At 40.0% G+C, this 27,129-nt stretch overlaps 1 protein-coding gene across 4 annotated transcripts in view; it reads right to left on the reverse strand.

Annotated features, from left to right (window-relative positions):
• Positions 1-22,166, reverse strand: part of LOC105488233 (solute carrier family 39 member 12) — an 80,940-nt gene extending 58,774 nt beyond the window's left edge. For all 4 annotated transcript variants that reach the window (XM_011752107.2, XM_011752106.2, XM_024794878.2 and 1 more), the window contains exons 1-4: positions 22,026-22,166; positions 20,521-20,867; positions 12,207-12,488; positions 8,334-8,541 (exon numbers count right to left, since the gene is read on the reverse strand). In XM_011752107.2, coding sequence (XP_011750409.2) covers positions 8,334-8,541; positions 12,207-12,488; positions 20,521-20,781 — 751 coding nt within the window. In that variant the 5' untranslated portion in view covers positions 20,782-20,867; positions 22,026-22,166. The remainder of the gene's footprint in view (positions 1-8,333; positions 8,542-12,206; positions 12,489-20,520; positions 20,868-22,025) is intronic.
• Positions 22,167-27,129: the final 4,963 nt, after the last annotated feature.

Here is a 27,129-nt window from a genome sequence, read left to right on the forward strand (position 1 = left end):
AGGCATTGAACTCAATGCTGTCCTGTTATAGCAGAAAGGAAAACAGGACCAAACTCAGCTGACATCCGCCTATGGAGGAAGCATTTAAACCAGCCATAGCCAGAGGGGAACCCCTGATCTTAGCAGTTAGAACCTGACTTCCCCCACAAGCCTTGCCACCTCAGGCTAAAGTGCTCTGGGGTGCTAATAAACTTGAAAGGCAGTCTAGGCCACAAAGACGGCAACTTTTACATGAGTCCTAGTTCTGTACTGGACCCAGAGACACTGGACTTGGGGAGTGCGGCACATGACCTACAGAGACACCAGCCAGGACAATGCTGGCATTATCCCTTTCCTAACCCCAGGCTGCACAGCTATCATCCCAAAAGAGACTTCTTACTCCCACATAAGGAAAGGAGAGGAAAGAGTGGGGAGGACTCTGTATTGCATCTTGGATACCAGCTCAGCCACAGCAGCAGGATGGGGCTGTGGTTAGAGTTGCTAGAGTTGCAAGGTCCTGTTTTCGGGTCCTAGCTCTCAGACAATATTTCTAAACATTCCCTGGGCCAGAAAGGAACCTGCTTCTTTGAAGGGAAGGACCCAGTCCTGGCAGGATTTGTCACTTGCTAACTGAAGAGCACTTGGACCTTAAACAACCAGCAGTGATACTCAAGTACTATGTCAAGTGCCTTGGGTGAGGCTCTGAGATTTGCTGTCTTCAGGTATCAGCTGAGCCACAGTGTGTTAGAGCACCAAACAGACTCTTAGAGCGAGGGGGGCAGTCCCAGATTCCAGGACTTGGCTCTTGGATGGGATTTCTGGACCTGTCCTGGGCCTAGGGGAGTCCACTGACTTGAAGCATAAGTCCAAGGGCCAGGCAGCATTCACCAGAAGTTGATTCAAGAGCCCTTGGGCCTTAAGGGAACATTGGTGGTAGTCTGGCAGCCCTCCCCATGGACCTGCGGTGGTGTTGGCCACAGGGTAAGGCTCTTCTGCCTTCGTAAAGCTGAGGGAAAAGTAAGAAGGACTACGTCTTGTGATTTGAGTGCCAGTTCAGCTGCAATACAGTAGAACACCAGGTAGACTTCTAAGGTTTTTGACTCTAGATCCTGGCTCCTGTATGGCACCTCTGGACCTTGCCGGGGAACTGGGGTAACTTGTAACTCTGAAGAGTGGAGCACAAACCTGGCTGGCTTCACCACCTGCTGATTGTAGAGTCCCAAGGCCTTGAGCAAACATAGCCAGGGAGTGGTTACAGTGGGCCTTGGGTGAGACCCAGTGCTGTGCTGACCCAGTGTGGTCATAGTGGTGGTGGGCACAGTGGTGCTTGTGTCAGTCCACTCTCAGTTTCAGGTGGCTCAGAACAGAGAGTGAGAGACTCCATTTGCTTAGAAAGGGAAGAGAACAAGAGTCTGTGCCCGGTAATCCAAAGAATTCTCCAGGATCTTGTCCAGGACCATCAGGGTGATACCTGTATGAGTCTGCAAGAACTACAGTGTTACAGGGTTTGGGGTGCAGATACAGCAGATCTGTATCCTAAAGCAGATACAGCATAGATCATACACCTAAGTCCTTCGGACTATCTGGAAAGCCTTCCCAAGAACAGTGGATACAGACAAATCCAGACAGTGATGACTACAATAAACACCTAACTCTTCAATGCCCAGACACAAACAAATATCTACAAGTATCAAGATATTCCAGGAAAAAATTACTTCACCAAATGAATTAAATAAGGCACCAGGGAACAATTCTGGAGAAACAGAGATATGTGACTTTTCAGATAGAGTATTCAAAATGGCTGTTTTGAGGAAACTCAATGAAATTTAAGGTAACACAGAGAAGGAACTCAGAATTCAGATAAATTTAACAAAGATAGAAATAATTTAAAAGAATCCAATAATTTAAAATAAAATATTTTAAAATATTAAATAGTTAAAAAATAATTTTAAAAATTCTGGAGCTAAAAAGTGTAACTGGCATACTGAAGAATTCATCAGAGTCTTAATAGCAGAACTGATCAAGTGGAAGAAAAAAATAGTAAGCTTGCAGACAGGCTATTTGAAAATACACAGTCCAAGAAGACAGAAGAATAAAAAAAAAAAAAAAGCACAACTACTGAATCTAGGAAATAGCCTCAGAGGGGAATATCTGAGTTATTGACCTCAAAGAGGAGATAGGGAGAGAGATAGGGTTAGACAGTTTATTCAAAGGGATAATAACAGAGAACTTTCCAACCCTAAAGAAAGACATCAATATCCAAGTACAAGAAGGTTATAGAACAGCAAGCAGATCTGACCCAAAGACGACTACCTCAAGGCATTTAATAAGCAAACTACCAAAGATCAAAGATAAAGAAAGGATCCTAAAAGCAGGAGAAAAGGAACAAATGTACAACGGAACTCCAATATGTCTGACAGCAGACTTTTCAGTGGAAGTCTTACAGGCCAGGAGATAGTGGCATAACATATTTAAAGTGCTGAAGGAAGAAAACTGTTACCCTAGAATAGTATATCCTGTGAAAATATTCTTTAAACATGAAGGAGAAATAAAGATTTTCCTAGACAAGCAAAAGCTGGGGAATTTTATTAATTCTAGACCGGTCCTATAAGAAATGCTTAAGGGACTATTTCAATCAGAAAGAAATGGATGTTAATGAATAATAATAATCACCTGAAGGTACAAAACTCACTAGTAAGTACACAGAAAAACCCAGAATACTATAACACTGTAACTGTTGTGTAAACTACTCCTATCCTAAGTAGAAAGACTAAATGATAAATCAATGAAATGCAATAACTATAACAACTCTTCAAGACATAGACAGCACAATGTGATATAAACAACAAAAAGTTTAAAAGTTGGGGGACAAAATTAAGGTGTAGAGTTTTTATTAATTTTCTTTTTTCTTGGTTTTTGTTTATACAAACAGTGCTAAGTTTCTGTAAGTTTAAAATAATGGATTATAGGATAGTATTTGCAAATCTCATGGTAACTTCAAACAGAAAACATACCATGGTTACACAAAACCTAAAAGCAAGAAACTAAATCATATAACCAGGGAAAATCACCTTCACTAAAGGAAGAAAGGAAGGAAAGAAAATGACCAGAAAACAAATAACAAAATGGCAGGAGTGAGTCCTCCCTTACCAATAATAACATTGAATGTAAATGAACTAAACTCTCCAATCAAAAGATATAGACTGGCAGAATGGATTAAAAAAAATAAGACCCATTGATCTATTGCCTATAAGAAACACACTTCACCTATAAATACACATATAGACTAAAAATAAAGGGATGGAAAAAGATATTCCATGCCAATGGAAACCAAAAAAAAAAAAAAAAAAAGCAGGAGTCACTATCCTTATACCAGACAAAATAGATTTCAAGACAAAGACTGTAAGAAGGGAGAAAAGTCACTATATAATGATAAAAGTGTCGATCCAGCAAGAGGACTTAATTATTTTAAATATATATGCACCCAACACTGGGGCACCCAGATATATAAAGCAAATATTATTAGAGCTACAGAGAGACATAGGCCACAGTACAATAACAGCTGGAGACTTCAACACCCCACTGTCAGCATTAGACAGATCTTCCAGACAGAAAATCAACAAAGTAACATTAAACTTAATCTGCACTATATGACCAAATGGATCTAATATATATTTACAGAACATTTCATCCAATGGCTGCAGAATGCACATTCTTCTCTTCAGCACATGGGTCATTCTCAAGGACAGACCATATATTAGGTCACAAAACAAGTCTCAAAGTATTTTTTAAAAATTGAAATAATATCAAGCATCTTCTCTGACCACAATGGAATAAAACTAGAAATCAAAAACAGGAGGAATTTTTGAAAACTATGCAAATATATGGAAATTAAGCAATATGCTCCTGAATGACCAATGGGTCAATGAATAAATTAACAAAGAAATAGAAAAATGTCTTGAAACAAATGATAATGGAAACACAACATACCAAAACCTATGAGATACAACAAAAGTGGTATTAAGAGGAAAGTTTATAGCTATAAGTGCCTACATTGAAAAAGACGAAAGATTTCAAATTAACAATCTAACAATGCATCTTAAAGAACTAGAGCAGCAAGAGCAAGCCAAACCTAAAATTAGTAGAAGCAAAGAAATAAAAAAGATCAGAGCAGAAGTAAATGAATTTGAAATGAAGAAAACAATACAAAAGATCAATGAAACAAAAAGTTGGTTTCGTGAAAAGTTAAAGAACATTGACAAGCCTTTCGGCAGACTAAGAAAATAAGAGAGAAGATCCAAATAAATAAAATCAGAGATGAAAAAAGAGACATTATAACTGATACTGCAGAAATTCAAAAGACCATTAATGGCTACTATGAGTAACCATATGCCAATACATTGGAAAAATCTAGAAGATACGAACAAATTCCTAGACACATACAACCTACCATGATTAAACCAGGAAGAAATCCAAAACCTGAACAGTCCAATAACAAGTGATGAGATTAAAGCCATAATAAAAAGTCTCCCTGTAAAGGAAAGCCCAGGACACAGTAGCTTCACTGCTGAATTCTACCAAACATTTAAGAAGAACTAATACCAATTCTATTCAAACTATTCCAAAAAATAGAAGAGGAGGGAATACTTCTGAACTCATTCCATGAGGCCAGTATTGCTCTAATACCCAAACCAGACAAAGACACACCAGGAAGGGAAGGGAAGGAGAGGGGAGGGGAGGGGCAGGCCAATATCTCTGATGAATATTGATGCAAAAATCCTCAACAAAATACTAGCAAATTGAATTCAACAATCCATTAAAAAGATCATTCATAATGACTAAGTGGGATTTATCCCCTAGCTAGGATGCAAGGTTGGTTCAACATATGAAAATCAGTCAACGTAATACATCACATTAACAAAATAAAGAACAAAAATCATACGATCATTTCAATTGATACTGAAAAACCATTTGATGAAATTCAACATCCTTTCATGATAAAAACTGTAAAAAATGGGGTATAGAAGGAACATATCTCAACATAATAAAAACTAGATACATTAGACCCACAGCTAGTATCATACTGAATGACCATGATGATCATATGACCAAGAATCCCACTGCTGGGTATATCCCCAAAAGAAAGAATTTAGTATATTGAAGAGATATCTGCACTCCCACATTTGTTGCAGCACTGTTCATGATACCTAAGATCTGGAAGCAACTTAAGTGTCCATCAACAGATGAATGGATAAAGAAAATTTGGTACATATACACAGTGGAATATCATTCAGCCATAAAAAAAGAATGGGATCAAGTCATTTGCAACAACATGGATGAAACTGGAGATCACTATGTTAAGCCAAGCAGAGAAAGACAAACATTGCATGTTCTCACTTATTTGTGGGATCTAAAAATCAAAACAATTCAACTCATGGACATAGAGAATAGAAAGATGGTTTCCAGAGGTTGGGAAATGTACTTGGGGGAGGGGGCCAGTTAATGGGCAGAACAAAATTAATTAGAAAGAATAAGACCTGTTATTTGATAGCACAACATGGTAACTATAGTCAATAATAACTTGATTGTAAATATTAATATTAAAATAACTAAGAATATAATTGGACTGTTGGTAACACAAACAATAAATGCTTGAAGGGATGGATACGCCATTCTCTATGATGTCATTATCACACATTGCATGCCTGTAGCAAAACATTTCATGTACCCCATAAAGACATACACCTACTATGTACCCACAAAAATTTGAAAAAAGAAAAAGAAAAAAAGATCAAGAATTTTATGTCTAGCAAAATAATCCTTCAAATTGAAGGTTTAAAAAAAGCCATTCGCATATATACGATGAATGAGAAAATTTATTGCTAGCAGACTTGCCTTGTAAGAAATACAAAATGAAGTTCTTTAGGCTGAAAAGAAATGACTCAAATTTACCACTTGGGTAAAGTTCCCATTTTGATTAAGTCCACTGAAAGAAATGACCAGCACTGGAGATGTAAAAATGTGGGTTAATATGAAAGACTCTATAAATATATTTTTCTCATTTGTTCTCTAAACTTAATGAGAAAATATTACAGGCTTCTCTTTCAAAGTCAGAAACACAATAAGGATGCAGATCATCCCCACTACTATTTAACATTATATTGAGATTATTAACCAATGCAATTAGATGAGAAAGTAAATAAAAGCATGAGAATTGGAAATAAAAATAGGCAAAACTGTATGTATTTAGAGAAATTAAATATCTGAAACTCCTAAAAATCAATACAAAAATAATCATGAATCAGGTTATAAAATTAACCTATAAAAATTAGAAACATATATATGTATATACACACACACACAAACAAAGATCAACTAGAAGATAGATGAAAGAGGACCTCATTTAAGAGAGCAAAAAGAATGTGAAAGGCATAGGTATAAACATAACAACAAATGCCCACAATCTATGGGAGGGAAATTAATATTTTTAAAAGCGAATTGTTCTCTTTTGAAGAATGCATGGCCAAATTAAAGTGTCAAGAATTTATATTTAACTACCCTTAAGAATCTCAATAAAATGAAGTAGTGAGGAGAGGAAGTTTTTCTATTATAAGATTATTACACTAGACAGGAAGAAATGAGAATTAGAAGATCACCATTTTATAAGCCCTAAATAATTAATCAGTCTAGGCAACTATCATCAATAGCTTATAACTTCTGAAAAAGAGATGACCAGATGCTATATGCTTTCTAATGGAAGGTACTAACATAAAACAGCTAAGCAACCTTATCAAGTCTCTACATATAACAGCCCCTACGCAAGAAACACAGTGAATAGAAATGCGTGATAGATGACTAGGACGCAATCAGCAAACTCCAGATGGAAATCAACCCCCTTTGTTTTCAACCAAAAACACTCGCAACAAAATAGAAAAGATGGAAGAAGTGTGACATGCATAAAAGAAACCTAAGGGATATACCAACAATTTGCATTTTATGGACTTTATTTTGATCATAATTCAATAAAAATAATTTTTTTAAAATTATGAAAATATGAACAGTGATTGAAATTTTTTTTTTTTTTTTTGAGATGGAGTCTCGCTCTGTCTTGCAGGCTGGAGTGCAGTGGCTCAATCTCGACTCAGTGCAACCTCTGCCTCCTGGGTTCAAGCAATTCTCCAGCCTCTGCCTCTGGAGTAACTGGGACTACAGGCACGTGCTACCACACCTGGCTAATTTTTTGTATGTGTTTTTAGTAGAGATGGAGGTTTCATCATGTTGGCCAGGCTGGTCTCGAACTCCTGACCTCAAGTGATCCACTCGCCTCAGCCTCCAAAGTGCTGGGATTACAGGCGTGAGCCACTGCACCCAGCCTGAATTTTTTATGATATTAAGGAATCGTTATCAATTTTTTACTCGTGATAATGAGGTGCTTAAAAAAAAAATCCAACTGGGCACAGTAGCACACTCCTGTAGTCCCAGCACTTTAGAGGGCCAAGGCAGGCAGATCACTTGAGGCCAGGAATCAGAGATCAGCCTGGACAATATAGTGAGACTCCTGTCTCTACAAAAAATAAGAAAACTAGCTGCGCATGGTGACACACACCTGTAGTTTCAGCTACTCAGGAGGCTGAAGTGGGAGGCTTGCTCAGGAGTGGGAGGTTACAGTGAACTATGGTCCCACCACTGCACTTGAGCCTGGGCAACAGAATGAGACCCTGTCTCTAAAAACAACAACAACAACAAAAAATCCATCTCAGGGGCGTTTTGATGTATATTTTAAGAATCAGCCATTTCATTTTTACTGCCTTGTCAAGTACAAAGAAATGTGCAAAACACACATTCTAATTCCAGTTCTGACATCCCATTTCATCCTGGAGCCCCCAAAACCAGGTAGTCACGAATGCAGCAAGAATGGCTATTTCACATTACTTCTGTCTGAAATTAAATGACTTTCCTGATTGCAAGGAAACTGCTGCCAAATGTCTTGCACAATTTGGAATACTATTCTTTCATTCTACATGACAGTTTGTTAGGCCTGGCCCAGTATTACATCCCAAATAAACTATTCAGTTAGCATTTATGGCAGATCATAAAATCTCCGCCTCCCTCTACATCCACAACTCCAATCACTTAGAAATAGACGAAGTCCATGCTTTTGCCTCATCACCACATACCTTTCATCGCACACTTGCCTTGAAAGGCCACCTAAGCTGTGTGGCTTTATGACTCAATAAAAATCGTATTTAAACATACCTGAACGAATTCAGTCATCAAGAGCTTCGGCCTTTGTTTTTGGCATAGTTTACTTAGCAGGTGTGACCTGGAAGTTAAATTCGTGAAAACATCCTTACCTGATAGGCGGAGGGTATGCGTACGATTCAAGGAACTGAAAATATACTCCGTAAAGTAGTCTGGGGAAGGCAAGTTTCCTTGTCCCAGACAAACACCCTGAAGGGACAAAGTAATGATCGTGGCTGCCAACTGAGGAAGTGTATTTTCATTAGCACCTTCACTGCTCACTATTCCAGATTTTTTCTGCAGTGTTTTGGTTTCCATACACTGAAATCAGATACAAAATAAAGAGAAAACTGTAACTTCTGAAGTCATTTTGATTCGAACATCTCTGAAATATCCCCCCCCCCCACAAAAAGATAAGGAATAGTTTGTCTAAAAGAAAATGGAATCATTTGGAGGAATATGACTATCATCTTTCTCCTGTCTCAGATACAACTCAATTTGGAAATTACGTGTTTATCTATTATGGCACTGAATTTTCTAACTCTCATCCCACTAGTCCTTATTTATGCAGCCTTTCTCACTATCCTCTTTTTCATTTTTTCTTTTTTTTTTTTTGAGACCGAGTTTAGCTCTTGTTGCCCAGGCTGGAGTGCGGTGGCACAATCTTGGCTCACTGCAACCTCCGCCTCCCAGGTTCAAACAATTCTGCTGCCTCAGTCTTCCAAGTAGCTGGGATTACAGGTGGTGCCTGCCACCACGTCTGGCTAATTTTTATATTTTTAGCAGAGATACGGTTTCACCATGTTGGCCAGGCTGATCTCAAACTCCTGACCTCAGGTGATCCACCTGCCTTGGCCTCCCAAAGTGTCAAGTGCTTGAGTCACCACACCCAGCCTCACTATCCTCTTAAAGATGTGTTTTCTCCAAGGGGATCTCCTGCTCTTATTGTTTAACATCCTTAAAACCGGTGGGTTGTTACTCTCTCCTGGCTTTCAGTGCAACCTGCAGGAGAATGATTTTCCAGCCGACATTCCCTACCCTGACTTCACACAGGCTCTGCTGCCTTGTGTCATCACAGGGCCCCTCTACTTCTCATCTGCCTCTGGTCCCAAGGTCAATGTGTGCTCATTGCACATCAGACCTAGCACACTGTCCATGTTCTTTGAACTCCCAGAGGACATTGGACCTTTTTAAATGTGTATATCAATTTTCCTCCATTAAATTATAAGCATCTTAGAAGCACTAATTTTGCTTTATATCCCATTCATATTCCCATTTAGACATTTGAGTGCCTACAATGTACCAGGCGCTGTACTAAACCCATTTCATACGAAGTGAAAGAGAAAATAAATTCATCAAAAGAGAGATCAAGGGAAGGTTATCATGTCAAGGTTGCATTCTAATGACTTAGGACAAGGAGAAAAAGTGCCCATTGAGCTTATTTTTTTTTTAAAGTCTGTAATTGAAGAGCTTGGCAGGAGCATATTTATAACCATGGTCCAGAGCAGAGTGGAAGGCTAAGAGTCAGTTACCAAAATTTTGATAAATTTGGACAAGTAGCCAGAAGTTCCATGGGTGAAAAGAACAAGTTGAAATAACAGAGTTTGAACCTCAAAGAAGCATGAATGTTTCATGCAGGTTGTGAAAGAACAACGGTCTCAAAACACCATTGAGGATAAAAGAGAATTCCAACCATTGTTCCAATCCCTGAAGTCCTTTGCATGAACACCTGGCCTCCATGCAGTAGGCAGGGCTACGGGAACACTAGGGAGAGATTCCTGTTCATTTACCATGGAATCAGCCAACAGTGGAGAGAATTCAAGAGGTGGGAACATTGAGAGATTGAGTCAGGAAGATAAAACACAGACAGGTTTGGACAAAAGAGATTGAAGGAATGGAGAGATGTTGCTTTCTGAGCCATTTGGGGAGCTTGCCTGGATTAGGGTATCAAGTTGATTCTCTTGGGGATCTGGCTGAGGCCCACTTGGAGCAGCCATTAGTGACTTGATCTGTGGAAGCTGGGTACCGTGCAGACCAAGACCTGGAGATTCAAGTAATGATGGGCCTGGTGAGCCAAAACCTCATCTGACCTCACGCCATCTAGTGAGAAAGAACAGCTGATGTGGTGAAGTGCCAAAAGCCTCCTGCAAAGTCTGAACTGATTGACTTCCTAGAGAATCCTAGCCCAGTTGAATGAGCTCACGGACCCTTCACAGGAACTAGAGACAGTGATGTCATCCAGGTGTTCACAAGTCTGAGGCCTAGCAAAGGTTTATGACTCAGCAGGTGTTCAAGTCTTAATGACAAAGGGTGTTCAACCCTTAATGACTGAAACTAGCTGGAAAAAGGAGTTCTAGATGTACTACTGATTTATTCTGTTCTGGGGCTGTTTGATCTCAGAAATACTCAGAAACCTGGGTATTCGCAGTATGTGTAGGATAACCAGAAACCTGGAAATACACACCACACCACCTTTTAAGTGCTGTTTCCATTTCGTCTCCATCAAAAGGCATTAATGGGTAGGATTAAAATCTTAGCAGTCAATTTGAATCAAACTTGGATTATATAGATGTTGCACTGAAGAAATTATATGTAGGCATGACTCCTGGTTTAAGTAGAAAACAGTTCTGTAAAAGAACCCCTTTTTCTTTTCTTTTTTTTTTTTTTCCTTCTTTTTTTTTTTTTCCTTTTAGAGATAGGGTCCCATTCTGTTGCCCAGGGTAGAGTATAGTGACACAGTCATAGCTCATTGTAACCTTAAACTCCTAGGCACAAGCTATCCTCCCACCTTAGCCTCCTGAGTAGCTGGACTACCAGCTCATGCCACCACATCCAGCTAATTTTTTAAATTCTATTTTTGTAGAGACAAGGTCTTGCTATGTTGCCTAGGCTGATCTCAAACTTGTGGCCTCAAGTGATCCTCTTGCCTCAGCCTCCCAAAGTGTTGGGATTACAGGTATGAACCACTGCACTGGGCCTAGGAATCCCTTTTCCTAAAATGAAAATAGGAATAAAAATATGTTCAAATTTTGAAATTAATAGGATTAGAGCTACGGATGTGATATTCACAAAGTCCTTAGCAAACAGCTTCTCCATTTGCTCTGCCAATAAAAGAAATTAAACATATTTACAGAAAATTGGAGGATATGTTTGCTGGTTGTTAAGCTGCAGAATGCCAGAATTGAGAGCAAGAACTAAATTTGTCAATACATGTTTATGAATAATTCAAGAAAAAAATGATTTCCCCATACTCTTCAAAATGTAGTAATGGCTTCTTAATTAATTCTTTAAAAAAAAAAAGTGACTTAAATAAACCTTATGTTCAGAGAACTTTATCTGCTGAGATTTCTCACTGCAAACCAGAAAGCAAAAACCTAACTGAAAGGCCAGTTTTGCTAGAACAGTAATGAAGGCAACGGAGACCAGGTGGGAGCTGGGAGAGAGGAGAGGTATTTGAATAGACCCTCTACACAGGCAGTACAAGTCAAAAGCCACAAAGGGATACCATCTAGGGCTGGCAACCATGAGTAATGCTTTTTGCAAGCTGCTTCTTCAGTGAAAGAACTAATGATAATTTATCTCTTTCAAAATGTCTCTGCCTTCTCCTTTCCCAGCCAGAAGGCAAGGCAAAAAGAAACATTGCTCTCCACCACTACAGCTCAGTCCTTGGAAATTGGTCAAAATGCCTTGGGGTCACACTGATTTGAGTACTCAGAGGGACTCAGGAGAAGACAGCTGCCGTTTCACCTGGAGTGCCTGTCCACCCACCCAACTTCTGGCAAAAACTCCTCTTCCAATTAGTCATTACATTTCCTCTTTTGGACCTGAATTTTAAATTATGTCATTTAACATCTCATAACCAAAACCCACAAATACTTACCTCCCTTAGAAGTTCTTGAATGTCTTTGAAATAAATAAGGAACAAACAATAAGGCTCTAGGACTGTATCTCAGTAGCAGAACCAGTTAGCCATTTTGCCTTCTTACCTGGCTTTGAGAAGTGTCAAAGTACTGCCTGGTGAAAGCCAAGATATCTTCTGTCTCATTCTGTGAAAGGAAAGAGGAGTCTTCATCCTGCCTGAGGCTCAGTAGGCTGTGTAGGTAAAATTTATACTCTTTATTACTCATGTTGAGCTTTGAAGAACAGATCTCTTCCTGATGAATAATGTAATAGAGAAGGAGAAGAGAAACTCTCTGGACTACTTCTTCTCTAAGCTGATCTTCAAAATTTCCTCCAGCTATTAGTAATAGTGCATCTGGTTCAAAGCACTGTGGAAGAAAACAATGACAGCAACAAGAGAAACAAAACTTAGCAAATAGTTCCAGAACACTAATGACCACCAGGGTCTTTGCTACTTATCATTTTATAAATAGAAAGGAAAAGCAGGCAGGATCAATAGCCAGATTCAAAGAGTTGGACTCCCATATAACAATGATGCCCTTCCATGGAACCCTCTTTTTCCACTAAGAGTAATTCCTGACTCCAACTAGGGTGGCCACAAGTTGTTGACCTGTTGCCTGTGTAAAACAGATTATTCTTTGGCTTTTAAAGTGATGCCCATTTGCTTTTAGAACAAAATCCAAACTCCTGGCAATCTTCTTTTTGTTCTGGCTCCTGTCTACTCTACCCTTCCTTCTCTTAGCCTTAGTCCAGCACCTCACTTAACTTCTGCCCCTGTGATTTTATGTCAATTTCACCAAGTTCTTTCCCACAATCTTCCAGGTCTCCTTGTTCCCCTCATTCTTCAGGTTTCAGGCTAAAATGTCACCCTCTCACAACACCTTCCTAAAGATTCCCAACCTGCGTTCCCTAGTACAGAACTATCTGATAGAAATACAAGTCACACCGCAAATATGAGTCACATATGTCATTTGAAGTTCTTTAGCAGCAAGATTTTAAAAAGTAAAAAGAAACAGCTAAAAGTAACTTTTGTAATATTTTAACCTTATGTACCAAGATTAAATTATTTCACCGTGTAATCTAAATTTTTAAAATTAAAGATATTTTATATTTTTCTTCTTGAACAGTCTTTGAAAACTGGTGTGCATTTTATGCTTACTAGCACATCTCAGTTTGGATGAGCCACGAATCAAGCGCCCAACAGTTACATGCAGGCTAGTGATTACTGTGCTGGACAGCACAATTCTGGAATACATCATTTAAAAATTTTTCTTCATAGCACTCGTATTGTAAAATTGCTTTGTTTACTTGTTTATTCTCTCTCTTCTCTATGAGAACCAGTGGTCCATAAAGAGTAGATTTTGTCTGCTTTTTGCATAGTTCTATCCTCAGCATATAGCACGATATCTGGCACTTAAGAGGTGTAAAAATTTTACAAATGACTTCCATCTGCCCCTCTTCTAGCCTATTTAGGGAAATTGCCAAAAATGATTTTGTTGAAGGGAATCAGAACATACTGCCCCAAAATATGCCACCATAGCATATTGATTATTTTGAGCTGAAGGCAACTGAGAAATAGCAGGCACGGGGAGGATTCTCCTCCCTGCCCCTTACTATCTAAAAGTGGGGCATAAGTTTCCCATGAGAAAGGTATCCTTGCTGTATCAGGAAGAGGAGAACGTTCTTATCACTGGAGATGGGGAGTTAATGCTGAGATGAACCTATACAAACGAACCTTGCTAAAATAATCCTCCATTGGTATAATTGTTAAAAAAAAAAATTTGGTTTCACATATATATTTCCTAGTCACTTTCCCACAATTTACCATCTCTAGTCCAAATTCACTTTTTTTCTTACTCTTGTCAGATCCCCACAATTTATTACTCTTTGTTTAAATGATTTATAACCCCCTGGGTCTAACCACTTCTTTGGAGTTTTCACTTTCTTTATGATGCCCCTATTCCACATAAAAATATTAACATCAAATAAAATGTGTGTGCTTTTTCTCCTGTTAATCCATCTTTTGTCCATTTAGTTCACAAGCCCCAGCTACAGAATTTAAGACGTTAGAGGAAAAGTCTTTCCTCCCCTGCACTGTGCTGCCTTATTGGTTTCACAAACCACAAGCACATGCCCAGCTCCTGCAATCTGAGAAGTTTATGTGGCATAAGGGATTTGGATAAGTGTTGTGGGACAGTGAGAAAAAGACACAGGAATCGTGGACCAGAAGCTTTCTCAGCAAGAGGGAAGCTGCCTTTCTTCAGAGACAGTGGGGGAACTCCTGAGAATTCTCACAGGATCTGAGAAGCAGCCCCAGGACACAGCCACAGAGTGAAAGCATTGAGAAACGCCTGTCCTGACTCCCAGACAGATTTGTGCCATGGTGGGGATATTGTACTACAATATATTTTAATCTAGTCTTCTTTGAAGTGGAAGTTTTGGGGGTTCTAATTTCAGGTCTGCTGTACAACCCACTGTGTAGCATCTGCTATGTAATCATCTGAGTCAGGAAGAAACAAATGTCATCCATCTCCAAATCAAAGCATAATCACATTCTTCATAAAACCACACAGACTTTAATCCCTCCTGAACCCAACTGCAGGGGGTCAAGTACTCAAACAGAGGGGACCCAGGGGTTCCACTAAGACCAACTCTCAATGTGGATATTAGGCTCCACTTCTAAAACCTCGGCATCCATTTTCTGTTCCCTAAGTAACCCAGAAGAAAAGTCCACACCTTGGTAGCTGATGGCAAGGCTGACACCAAGACCCAAAAGGCGAATCCATTGAAATAAAAGTGTAATAAAGCTATTCTCTGTACCAAATAACCTCCTGAAACTAAACTATTGGTACCATTAACTACAATTTGCTGGTAGCCATGTGCCCAGCAATGTGCAGAGTACCTTTTACATTCAGTTATGCCTTGCTGTATAATCTCATTGGTTCTGAAAAATGCCCAAAGTAATGAATTTTTTAGTAATAAGAAACCTATTTTATTATTTTAAGTGTGAGAAACAAAATGTCTCCGGCCTATGTAATAAGCCACCAAATATTTCTAAATATTTGATTTTTATAATATAAAGCAACTAGAAGACCAATTACTCAATTATTTAATGCACAACGAATTAATGCATACATTTGTGTACAGTATGCAAGGATATTACAAAGAACATATGAGTTACATCTTTCTTCATGAGAAAAGTTTACCCATAGAATATGTGAAAACCAAGACTAAAGTGGTAAGAAACTTGCCCAAAGCTACACAGCTAATGGTGGAGAGCACTGTTAGTCACAATTCCTGCTCTTCCAAGAACAGGACCCATTCTTTTATTCCTTCCTTTTGTGCCATGGAGAACACAGGCTGTGGACCCATTGACGTACTTGATGGGCAACCCCTCAACCAGTAATTTTCTCTCCCTCCTATTTGATGGGAGTAGAGGTCAGTTAGGTGGCTAAGAGATTGGTCCAAGCCTAACATCAATAAGAACAAGGATATGGTACAACCAGAGCATGGAATGAGTTTATGTTATACTTTCAAGTGCTGCTCAGGTTGTTTGATGGGGCTGGGTAGGTAGTAAGAAGAGTGTCTATGTCTACAATGCAAGGAGTAGCACGCTCATGAGGCCATGAGACCACAACCATGTGGCAAGGCTTGGTGTATGAGCACATGACAGAACATGTGGCCACATTTCAACCCATCTGAGATGCGGAGACTCCTGTCCATGCATCACTCTTCCTCAATGTCTTTGCCATGTACCTTTCCAGGGTTGGAATTGGAATCCATGGCACGGAACAGCAGAGAGCAGGGTCCGCATGTAATCGTGTGGGTAGGCATTCCAGAACTGTGTATAAAAGGTATACAATATGGAAGGTACAATTGGTTTCTAGCTTTGGGAAGCTTGAAACAGTTGTAGAAGCATCTTTTGTCTGAACAGAGATTTTGGTAACCTTGAATGCACAGGTGTTGTGTCACATTTGCTTTGATTTTTTGAGGCCTGCTACACTAAAGCTTAATTGTGAATCAAATGACCATGGGCTGGAAACCTTTCTCCCATTTATAATATTTGAATCTTGAAGAATGTATTTTAATACAGAAGGCGGTGGCTTGAGGAAAGAATACAGGTGGAAGCCTCAGAAAAGCTAACATAAAATAAGAATTCCTCCCCTGGACATAGATATGACGAAAAGCACACTACTGGGACTGTTGGATGAGGACAGAGCTGGAATTTTCAGTTCATCACCACTAGATTTGTTTTGTTGTTAATGTTTTTAGAAGTTGGCTCAGTTGTGTTTGGGAGAGGATGTTTAGCAAAATGTTGCAAATACTGCCACCCCACAGGCATCAGTATCTGTCCAAGGCTGCCTTCTCTGGTGAAGCAATTCTTTGTTTAAGAATAATGGACTCATTCAGGAATAATCCATTGATTTTCCTTTTAATCTTGTCAGGTGGGGGAATAAGGTTTAAGGAGGGGAAAAAAACCTCAGAGATTCTGGGAATTTGTTTTAATGACTTTATAAGGAAATAAACTTTGGGAAAAGACTGATTAAAATGCAAGGAGAGGCTCCCCTTACAAGCTAAACAGGCTACTAGGATACTTGGTAGTAATGGTCCACCACACCCTGTCGCCGCATCACATGGCCTTCCCCAACCTTGAAATTCAACTTTGCTTATGATCTTCACCAGGTGAGGGACTCAGTGGACAAAAAGCAACATGGTAGCTATCTTCTCCTACATCAATAAGACAGCTGTCAGGCCTCCAGGATAAACTCTAGGGTTTTAGACTGAAAGGTATTTAACATTTGATTTTGAGTAATGGGTAAATCTTATATTATAGAAATCTAAGAACTTAAAAGAGACTGTCTTCTTTTAAGTTCTTAGTTCTATAAGGTCTTTTTTTTTTTTTTTTTTTTTGCAGGGGGGTGGTGGATGGGGCGGTGGCTAATAATTGACTGTAAATATAAGAGAGAAAGTGTATTTCTTTTTTTCCTGACAAAGAGCTAGAAGGATGTTGCTGATGGCAGGTACTGGCTCTTTAGGGTCTGTACTAGATTTAGTGGGTCTTCTGACTGACAAAAAGTTTTTAACTGAGAAGAGTTCAGATCAAATTGTTAGATAATAAGACAAAGCTGGGTGTTTTCCACACTTTATTCCATGACAGTTATGACAAGAGAGTCAGGGGCTAGGGCTAGGTGTGAATTAAATGGAGACCCTTAAAGCAGTGGTTCTCTGCTTTGAATGTGTCTAAGAATCGCCTGGAGAACTTGGTTTAAAATCCTCAGAATGTAGGACAGTGGAGGGGGGCCTAGGGCACAGGCGGGTGGGAGATTCTGAGGAATGGCACTGCTCTAGTGTCTCTGGAAAAGGAGAAATCAGACATTGCCATGAGATACAGGGAACAGAAGGAACTTGAGCTCCTATATCTGACTTTCTGCGTATGTATCCATGAGATTCTCATAGAGATCTGATTCCTAAGGAGAACATGCATATCCATGAGATCCCCCACAGAGATCTGATTCCTAAGTAGAACATATATGTCCATGAGATCCTCACAGAAATCTGATTCCTAAGGGGAACATATATGTCCATGAGATCCCCACAGAGATCTCCCTGAGGAGCACGTGTCAATGAGATCAACAGAGATCATCCTGGGATGTGATACATGACTCAGACGTGACTCAGAGATTTGTTCCCTGAGAACATATGTGTCCATGTGATCCTTGCAGAGATCTCCCTGGGGAGCACACATATGTCCACGTGATTTTCACAGGTATCTCCCTCAGGGGCATATACACAACCATGTGACCCTCACAGACATCTGACCCCTGAGGAACATGGGTTTGTCCATGTGGTCCTCACAGACCTCCCTGAGGAGGGGCTCATGATCCCAGCCTTCCGGGTGAGGAAGCTGAGGCTCCACATGTCTCAACACTAGAAGGTGCCAGAAAAGGGCTCTTTTCCTCTCAGAAACCTGTGTAGGGTTATGGTTCTCATAGTTATTGAAGAGGAATGTATTGTTTTTGGAGTTATTTAACCCCTCATGAAGTTCATTAAAACTATATTCTAACCATTCTCATTAAAGAAAGAAAAAGCCAGGATCAGCCCAGAACTATTCATTTTCAAAGACTGCAGCGTGACTGAATTTATTTTAAATGTGCAGTGCTCTCAGATACTTCAGATTGACTTTTTAAAAATTTCACTTCTTATACAGACCTAAAATTGGAAGCATTTTTCCTCCCAACAAATCCAAGATACCTACTTCCCTCTTTATTCAGACATTTAGGGATATGAACAAACCCCCTTAACCTCTCTTTTTACCACAGAATTTGTAGCATGAACCCTTCCTGTCAGCAGACAAAGTCCTCAAATGACAGAACAGACTCGGCCACAAGCCGAAGCCCTGTGGTTTACGCCAGAACCGGGGTGTTTGTGAAATCCAGAGGACTCTGTTTCCTCTCTCTTTTCATGAATGATGGGAGACATTTCCTAAGTTCCTTCCTGGTGGGTGACTGGGGTGAACTGAAGGCTTCTGAGCAGGTAAAGCTGAGACTCACTTCTGCTTCACCTGCATTTCTTTCACAGAGAAGGAGGGTGAAGCTATTAAAGATGGTGTTTCAAGTCCTAGGAATGGAACTGATTCAAATGGAGACCAAATTAGCTAAAGTCCTGATACTGTCACAGAAAACAATAAGTGCTCAACAATCCTTCCCCCAGCCCTGAAAATGGAGAACAATTTTGCATATTTACCTTCCTCCCAGCAAAACTACTATTCAAGCAGCCTTAATAAGGCACTTCACGTCATTAAAGGAGAACATTCCCCTGAAGCGAATCCTCAGAGGACATGAATAAGAGATGACTTCTGGTTATTTCCAGTGGGACGTCTTGTGTTGCTATCTATATATATTAATGTCATCACAGATGAGTTGCCTATTATAACACATTTCCTCTGGGAACCATTGGGTATTTTAATAATTACTGAATTATTTATTGCTCACACAAAGCAGAGAAAAATTCTCTATGAGCAAGACCTCTTCTGTTACGAAAAAACAAAACACTTGGTCAGAAAATATTCCCCTCCCCTCCCTCCCTCACCTCAGAGCTATGCATGATTGAGAAAGTCTGCCAAAATGTATTTTGGAGACAGTTAGCTTTTGTTTTACTTATTTATATATGCTTTCATTTATGCATTTATAGGTTCATCCTAAAAAATCTCATGGGTCAGGAATGGGATGGAGCAGGTTTCATTTTTTCTTTTGTAGTCATTTAAACACATGAGTTCTCACCTCCTTCCATCCTACCCCACCCTTCCTAATGAAGAGAGTCTCAGCCACCGCTGACATCATATTAAAGTGACCTGGAGTCTGGGCACCGCGGCTCACACCTGTCATCCCAGCACTTTGGGAGGTGGAGGCGGGCAGATCAAGAGGTCAGGAGTTTGAGACCAGCCTGGCCAACATAGTGAAACCCTATCTCTACTAAAGATGCAAAAAATTAGCCGAGTGTGGTGGTGGATGTCTGTAATCCTAGGTACTTGGGAGGCTGAGGCAGGAGAATCACTTGAACTCGGGAGGCGGAGGTTGCAGTATGCCAAGATCATGCCATTGCACTCCAGCCTGGGCAACAGGGCGAGACTCTGTCTCAAATAAAATAATAAAATAAAAAATAAATAAAATAAAATAAAATAGTGACCTGGAGAGACTTTAAAAAGTTCTATCCTAGACAAGTAAAATCTCAGTCTCCAGAGGTTGAAGCCCAAACATGGGTATGCTGGGAAACCTACGCAGCTGATTCCAGTCAGGGTTGAGATTCACTTTGTAGGCTAAGATCAGGCTGTGATTCAGGCCTCAGGAGCCATGGGTGCAACTTCAGCTCCACCTGCAGCATCTGTCTCCCCAGCTCAGATTCCTCATTGTTAAGATGATTATCCAATCATTAACTACCCACCATGCATAATATTAGAAAATACCATGCCAGGAAAAAGTACTCAAAAATCCAATTTTGGACAAATATCAGATCACATTATGCTCCAGCAAACAAATAGCATCTAAAACTAGTCACATGCAAGTGCACTGAAGGCTTTAAAAAAAGATTAGTCAATCAAAAAAGAAAAGAGGACTAAAAGTTCACGCTCACAAATAAATACCTCTATATATGCAGAAGGATTCTAGAAAGCCTTACATAAACATCATCCTTTCAACAACAAAAATGTCCCTAGGTGCTATACATAGAACGCTGAATGATTTGCTGTATCCCAGATATGGAAATTATTTTGCCAGAATGCATTTCCCAATTGCATATTGGAAGATTAGCCTGTGATTTCACATTACTGAAATAAATCCCTATAGGATCCATTGCTTTCTTTTGGACATGCCCTGATACCTGACCCCATTCTATTTCACTAACCAGATGGCAATCTCCTTGCATTCCGTTTCTCCTCCGTGGGCACCCAGTTTTCTCCAACAATGTTTTGATGAGGCTTCTTGAGTGGTTGTGGGGTGGGTGGTCACCAGCAGAGAGAACCTGTAGCAGGTCTGCCAGTTGGCCTGAACTCCCACGGCCTCTGCTGTCCTGGGCTGAGAGTTTGTCTGTCTCAGTAGAAAAAACACGGCTGAGTAGAAGAAACAATGGCACCCAGGATATTGAAAGTTTTGTCTGGAAGCACATTTCCACGCTTCCTCCACCTTGAGTCTGTCTTGGATGGAGATAAGTATGTTGCCGTGTACGGGGTAAACTTGTAACCAAAGGAATTTCTGTGGTAAAGGGGAAAAATAAAGCCTCAATTATTGTGCCTGCAACATGTTTGAAAGGATTCATTAATTGGGTGGCTAAGCTGATTTGCAATGACAAGCTGTTTCTACACAACAGGCGGTCTGTAGGTAATTTCTAACCCCAAATGGCAGGAAAGTTCCATGGCTGTAGACTTTCAAACTGCACAGGCAGCCAAAAAGCTTGTTAGATTGCCTCTCCCTAAACATAGTGTCACATATTAGGAAGAATAAGCTTCTCCATTTTCCAACAGGTGGTACAAGCTATAGGACCCAGGTTGGGAAACACCTTATGTTTATCCCATTATAAAGAACTCCAAGTGATTTGTGGTCCTCACCCCTAAATAAAAAGAGGCAATAAATTCTACTAAATGACCAACATGATGTTGAGTTTAAAAGTTTTAGGCCAGGCGCAGTGGCTCACACCTGTAATCCCAGCACTTTGGGAGGCTGAGGCGGGCGGATCATGAGGTTAGGCGTTCGAGACCAACCTGGCCAATATGGTGACACCCCGTCTCTACTAAAAATACAAAAGTCAGCCGGGTGTGGTGGTGCATGCCTGTAGTCCCAGCTACTCAGGACGCTGAGGCAGAAGAATCACTTGAACCTGGGAGGTGGGGGTTGCAGTGAGCCGAGATCGTGCCACTGCACTCCAGCCTGGGTGACAGAGCAAGAGTCCATCTCAAAAAAAAAAAAAAAAAAAAGGGAGGGGTTAGACAAGGAAAAGTATTAGAAGAAAATAGTAATGTTCAGAAAACGCAGGTCTGTTTTTTCAGTTTATTAAGAGTTGAGATTCTAGAGTAGGAAGCATCTTAGAAAAATAGAATTTCAAGACCTCAAGAACATGACACACGCACTCACTCAGTGGTGACTAAAGGAGTGGGGGATGACTTTAGAGCCAATCAACTTCCTGGAAAAAAAAATTATCTTTCTGTTGATGGCTTGAGGCATCTAAAATGTTAACAGCATCTCATGTCAGATCCTGGCCCAGAGATGAGCTGGTAAATGACTGTGGGCTAGTAACGAAGGTACTGGGATTACTTTTATGAGTTAAAAACAACAACAACAACATTTTCAGGTTGTTATGTTAGCAATTTAAAAGTGACAGAGGATGATGCAACCATTTCTAACCCCAGTGCTTACCTTCAGAAGAAAGATAAATGATTCTTTATCTGGAGCTCCACAGCCTTTTAAATCCTGGAGAGTATTTCACAGTCACAGAGTTCCCTGTTTTTAAAATTCTTTGACTGTGCACTGGGAGCTAGAGAGGATTATTTCAGGCCAGAAAAGTTTTCAGTTGCTATGGAGAGAGCTGCTCTGAAGGTAACAATGAAGGTGGATAAAAGGGAGAACTTTCTGTCTGGTAGATTTTCAGGGTAATCAAATCAGGGTGGTTCATGAATTTAACTTTTTAGATCAAGATTTAACCAATTTTCATAGGCTCGCCTACTGTCACTCGCCTTTCAAGGGACAGAATCTAGGTCAAAGGATTTCACCTCGCAGAATAGAAAGACTAGCGTTAGATGAAGATCTTTTTTTCTCTCCGGTTGATTCTGTAATAACTGTTTCATCCAGGCTCAAACCAAGGATGTGTTGAAAAGATAGGCTCTTTGGAACCCTATTTGTTTTGCAAGATGCAGAAGCCTAAAAGATTGAAGGCTTTCGTAATGAGATGTTTTCAAATGAAAAGTATTGGTTGAAGGAATGAAATTCTTACCAGGGAAGTAGGTAGTATAAATGAGAAACTTTAATCAGCTGCACATATTGTGATCACCAGCATCAGTGGTCGGAGTTATTATGTCAGATCCTTCATGCTCCACAAAACAAAGCCTTTCAACAAATTATTAGTGAGTAAATAACTGAATGAACAAAGTGGTTCATTTTCTAGGAGGCAAGAGAAGTTAAATCCTAAGATTTCAGAGTGTGAAGAGTACATGCCCACAGTATAGGGGTTTAAGTCAGCTGGTGGGCAGGTAGAGGAAATTCGAGATCAGGATAATTAGCCTCATCACTAATTGGATATGAAATCTGGGAGCCATGGGGTGGGATGTTCCTGACAGAATGCTGGTCACTGATGGAAATACAAAGGCAAATATTCCTAGAAAATTCCAGGCTTTTTTTTTTTTTTTTTTTTTTTTTTGAGATGGAATCTTTCTTTGTTGCCCAGGCATGAGTGCAGTGGCGCTATCTCAGCTCACTGCAACTTCCGCCTCCTGGATTCAAGTGATTCTCCTGCCTCAGCATCCCGAATAGCTGAATAGCTGGGATTACAGGTGTGCGCCACTACGCCTGGCTAATTTTTTTGTATTTTTAGTAGAGACAGAGTTGCGTCATTTAATGGTGGCCAGGGTGGTCTCAAACTCCTGACCTCAGGTGATCTGCCCACCTAGACCCCCTCAAAGTGCTGGAATTCCAGGCATAAGCCACCATGCCCAGCCAGGGCTCCTCTGTGATAAGCCCTCAGGGAACAGTTGGACTCAACTAAACTGTCAAGGAAAGGGACTTGGCTTGTGCCTTGTGAGCTCTGTGCTGAGATTAACTGAAGTTAGAGTCTGGAATCAGCAGTCAAAGAGAGGAGCAGGGAGTTAGGACTGAAAGTCACGCCCTTTAAGCCGAGAGTCTAGTTGAGGCAGAGAAGTGAGGAGGGAGCAGGCTCAGGACCAGAGTGGTGCCCGACCACTGCTCCCTGCCAGCTCCTCTCAATGCCAGCTCTCATCCCCATGGTGGGGACCATTTGAGCATCTTTTTTTTTTTTTTTTTTTTTTTTTTTTTAAGATGGAGTTTTGCTCTTGTTGCCCAGGCTGGAGTGCAGTGGTGCAATCTTGGCTCACCGCAACCTCCACTTCCCAAGTTCAAGCAATTCTCCTGCCTCAGCCTCCCGAGTATCTGGGATTACAGCGTGTGCCACCACACCCAGCAAATTTTTTGTATTTTTAGTAGAGACCAGGTTTCTCCATGTTAGCCAGGCTGGTCTCAATTGAGCATCATTTATTAACCATGTCCCAGTCTCTAAGACTTAGTGATGAGATCACTAAGGAAAAATAGTCCAATCCCTATTCAGCAAGTTCTCTGGTCCTACTATCACCTATGTGAAGTTGAAAAAAAGTCACACAAATTTAGAAAAGAGACTTTATTTCTTACAAATGGGTTACAGCCTGCAAGGTGGCCATTCTGATAGGCTGGGAATCACAGCGTCGGCCATCCACCATTTGCAGGCACTTCAAAGGAGGAGGCATTGGGGCAAGAGCTTTATGCTGAACAGGTTAGCAAAGCCTACATATTCAACAGGTTACAGGAGGTCCTATGAATATTCATTAAAGATCATCCTGATGCATGGATATTGAACATGCATGTAACACACAACTCATGTTCACCTTGAGGTGGAGACTTAACATTTAAGTGTATTACAATTAGGTCCTATATGTCAAAAGGTGAAGGAGAGACACAAAGGCATTCAGTGTGTAGCTTCTGAAACCGGCTAGAACCAGTCCATGGCCAGTGGTCTCCAATCAGGAGAAGTTACTGAAATCAGTCTCTCATCCAAACAAAGCTGTAGTTCTGGCTGGTAGAATGGGGTGTCAGTCAGTGCCTGCAGGCTGGATGAGTTGTAATTGTTTTCATATTGCGTACCTCAAGGTCAGAGCTTGTTTAGCTGCTAGAGAAAAATAAAAACCTAGTGGCAGTTAGAACATAGCTTAGGGTATGGTGTTCAACCCTTGTATGGTGTGGCCTTAGGTCCTGTTCATAATTTGACATCTTATTGCCACAAAGAGTCCATTCCAACAGTCTTACAGTCTCCAATGAGCAAATCCTGAAATCTACTCAAGTCTCACTGGATAACCTGCCTTGTTGCTGCAGGACTGGATCCTGATTGGCTTTGACCAGTGCACTCCTGAGACAGTGGGGGCTTCTCCTCCTCAGCACCCAGCCTACCTCTTGTGGGGCCTTCTCTGGCAGTTGTATGAGATCCCTCAAGTATGATCTACCTCTAGGCCTGGCTTCTCCCCATATCTCCCTTTATGCTGTCATCTTCCCTCTTCTCAAAGGCACTAATCTTGCTAAATAATTATAATAATGTTTATTAACATTGATCATCTCTTACGTCTAGGCACTCTGCTAAGTAACATTATGTTTTCTCAATAATAGCAATGAAACCTAGTTTACTTCTCATGGTACAATTCAGAAATGCCCAGGGTCACACAGCTAGTAGGTGCCACCAGAAATCCAGGTCTCTCTGCATCAATTGGTGCTTGTACTACTGGGCAACTATCTGTTGCAATGGGACCCCATATTTTTATCTGTAATCTAAGATTCTTTTTACAATGCTGTATGGACATACAAATGACTCAGATGAACACTCATCAAAAAGGGAAATAACCTACTACATTTTAATTTTTGCATTCTCTCCAAAGCCTCTTCAGCCCAAAGTCTCAGAAAAAAATGAATTTTAAAAAAATTGTAGAACTTTGTTAGTCTAGCTAGTGGTCCTTCTTTTAATCTTTTCAGAAAACAAGCTCCTGGATTTTTTTTAAAGAATTTTTCCTGTCTCTATCTCCTTCAGTCGTGCTCTGATCTTAGTTATTTCTTGTCTGCTGCTACCTTTTGAATTTGTTTGCACTTGCTTCTCTAGTTCTTTTAATTGTGATTTTAGGGTGTCATTTTTATATCTTTCCAGCTTTCTGTTGTGGGCATTTAGTGCTATAAATTTCCCTCTTAAAACTCCTTTAACCATGTCCCAGATATTCTGGTACATTGTCTCTTTGTTCTCATTAGTTTCAAATAACTTCTTTGTTTCTGCCTTAATTTTGTTATTTACCCAGTAGTCATTCAGGAGCAAGTTGTTTAATTTCCTTGTAGTTGTGCAGTTTTGAGTGAGTTTCTTAATCCTGAGTTATAATTTGATTGCACTATGGTCTGAGAGACTGTTAATTATGATTTCCATTCTTTTGTATTTGCTGAGGAGTGCTTTACTTCCAATTATGTGGTCGATTTTAGAATATGTGCTATGTGGCACTGAGAAGAATGCATATTCTGTTGATTTGGGGTGGAGAGTTCTGTAGATGTCTGTTAGGTCCACTTGGTCCAGAGCTGAGTTCAAGTCCTGAATATCCTTGTTAATTTTCTGTCATGTTGATCTGTCTAATATTGACAGTAGGGTGTTAAAGTCTCACACTATTATTGTGTGGGAGTCTAAGTCTCTTTGTAGGTCTCTAAGAAGCTGTCTTATGAATCTGGGTGCTCCTTTATTGGGTGCATATATATTTGGGATAGTTAGCTCTTCTTGTTGCATTGATCCCTTTACCATTATGTAATGCCCTTCTTTGTCTTTTTTGATCTTTATAGGTTTAAAGTCTGTTTTATCAGAGACTAGGATTGTAACCCCTGCTTTTTTTTTTTTTTTTTTTTGCCTTCCATTTTCTTGGCAAATACTCCTCCATCCCTTTATTTTGAGCCTATGTGTGTCTTTGCACATGAGATAGGTCTCCTGAATACAGCAGACTGATGGGTCTTGACTCTATCCAAAGAAGAAAAGAGAGAAGAATCAAATAGACACAATAAAAAATGATAAAGAGGATATCACCACTGATCCCACAGAAATACAAACTACCATCAGAGAATACTATAAACACCTCTATGCAAATAAACTAGAAAATCTAGAAGAAATGAATAAATTCCTGAACACATACACCCTCCCAAGACTAAACCAGGAAGATGTCGAATCCCGAATAGACCAATAACAAGTTCTGAAATTGAGGCAGTAATTAATAGCTCATGAACCAAAAAAAACCCAAGACCAGACAGATTTACAGCCAAATTCTACCAGAGGTACAAATAGGAGCTGGTACCATTCCTTCTGAAACCAGTCCAAACAATAGAAAAAGAGGGACTCCTCCCTAACTCATTTTATGAGGCCAGCATCATTCTGATACCAAAACCTGGGAGAAACACAGCAAGAAAAGAAAATTTCAGGCCAATATCCTTGAGAAACATCAATGCAAAAATCCTCAATAAAATATTAGCCAATCGAATCCAGCAGCACATCAAAAAGCTTATCCACCATGATCAAGTAGGCTTCATCCCTGAGATGCAAGACTGGTTCAACATGCACAAATCAATAAATGTAATCCATCACATAAACAGAACAAATGATGAAAACCAAATTATTATCTCAATAGATCCAGAAAAGACCTTCAATAAAATTCAACATCTCTTCATGCTAAAAGCTCTTAATAAACTAGGTATTGAA

This window comes from Macaca nemestrina, chromosome 9 (assembly GCF_043159975.1).
Source record: "Macaca nemestrina isolate mMacNem1 chromosome 9, mMacNem.hap1, whole genome shotgun sequence".
Lineage (NCBI taxonomy): Eukaryota > Metazoa > Chordata > Mammalia > Primates > Cercopithecidae > Macaca > Macaca nemestrina.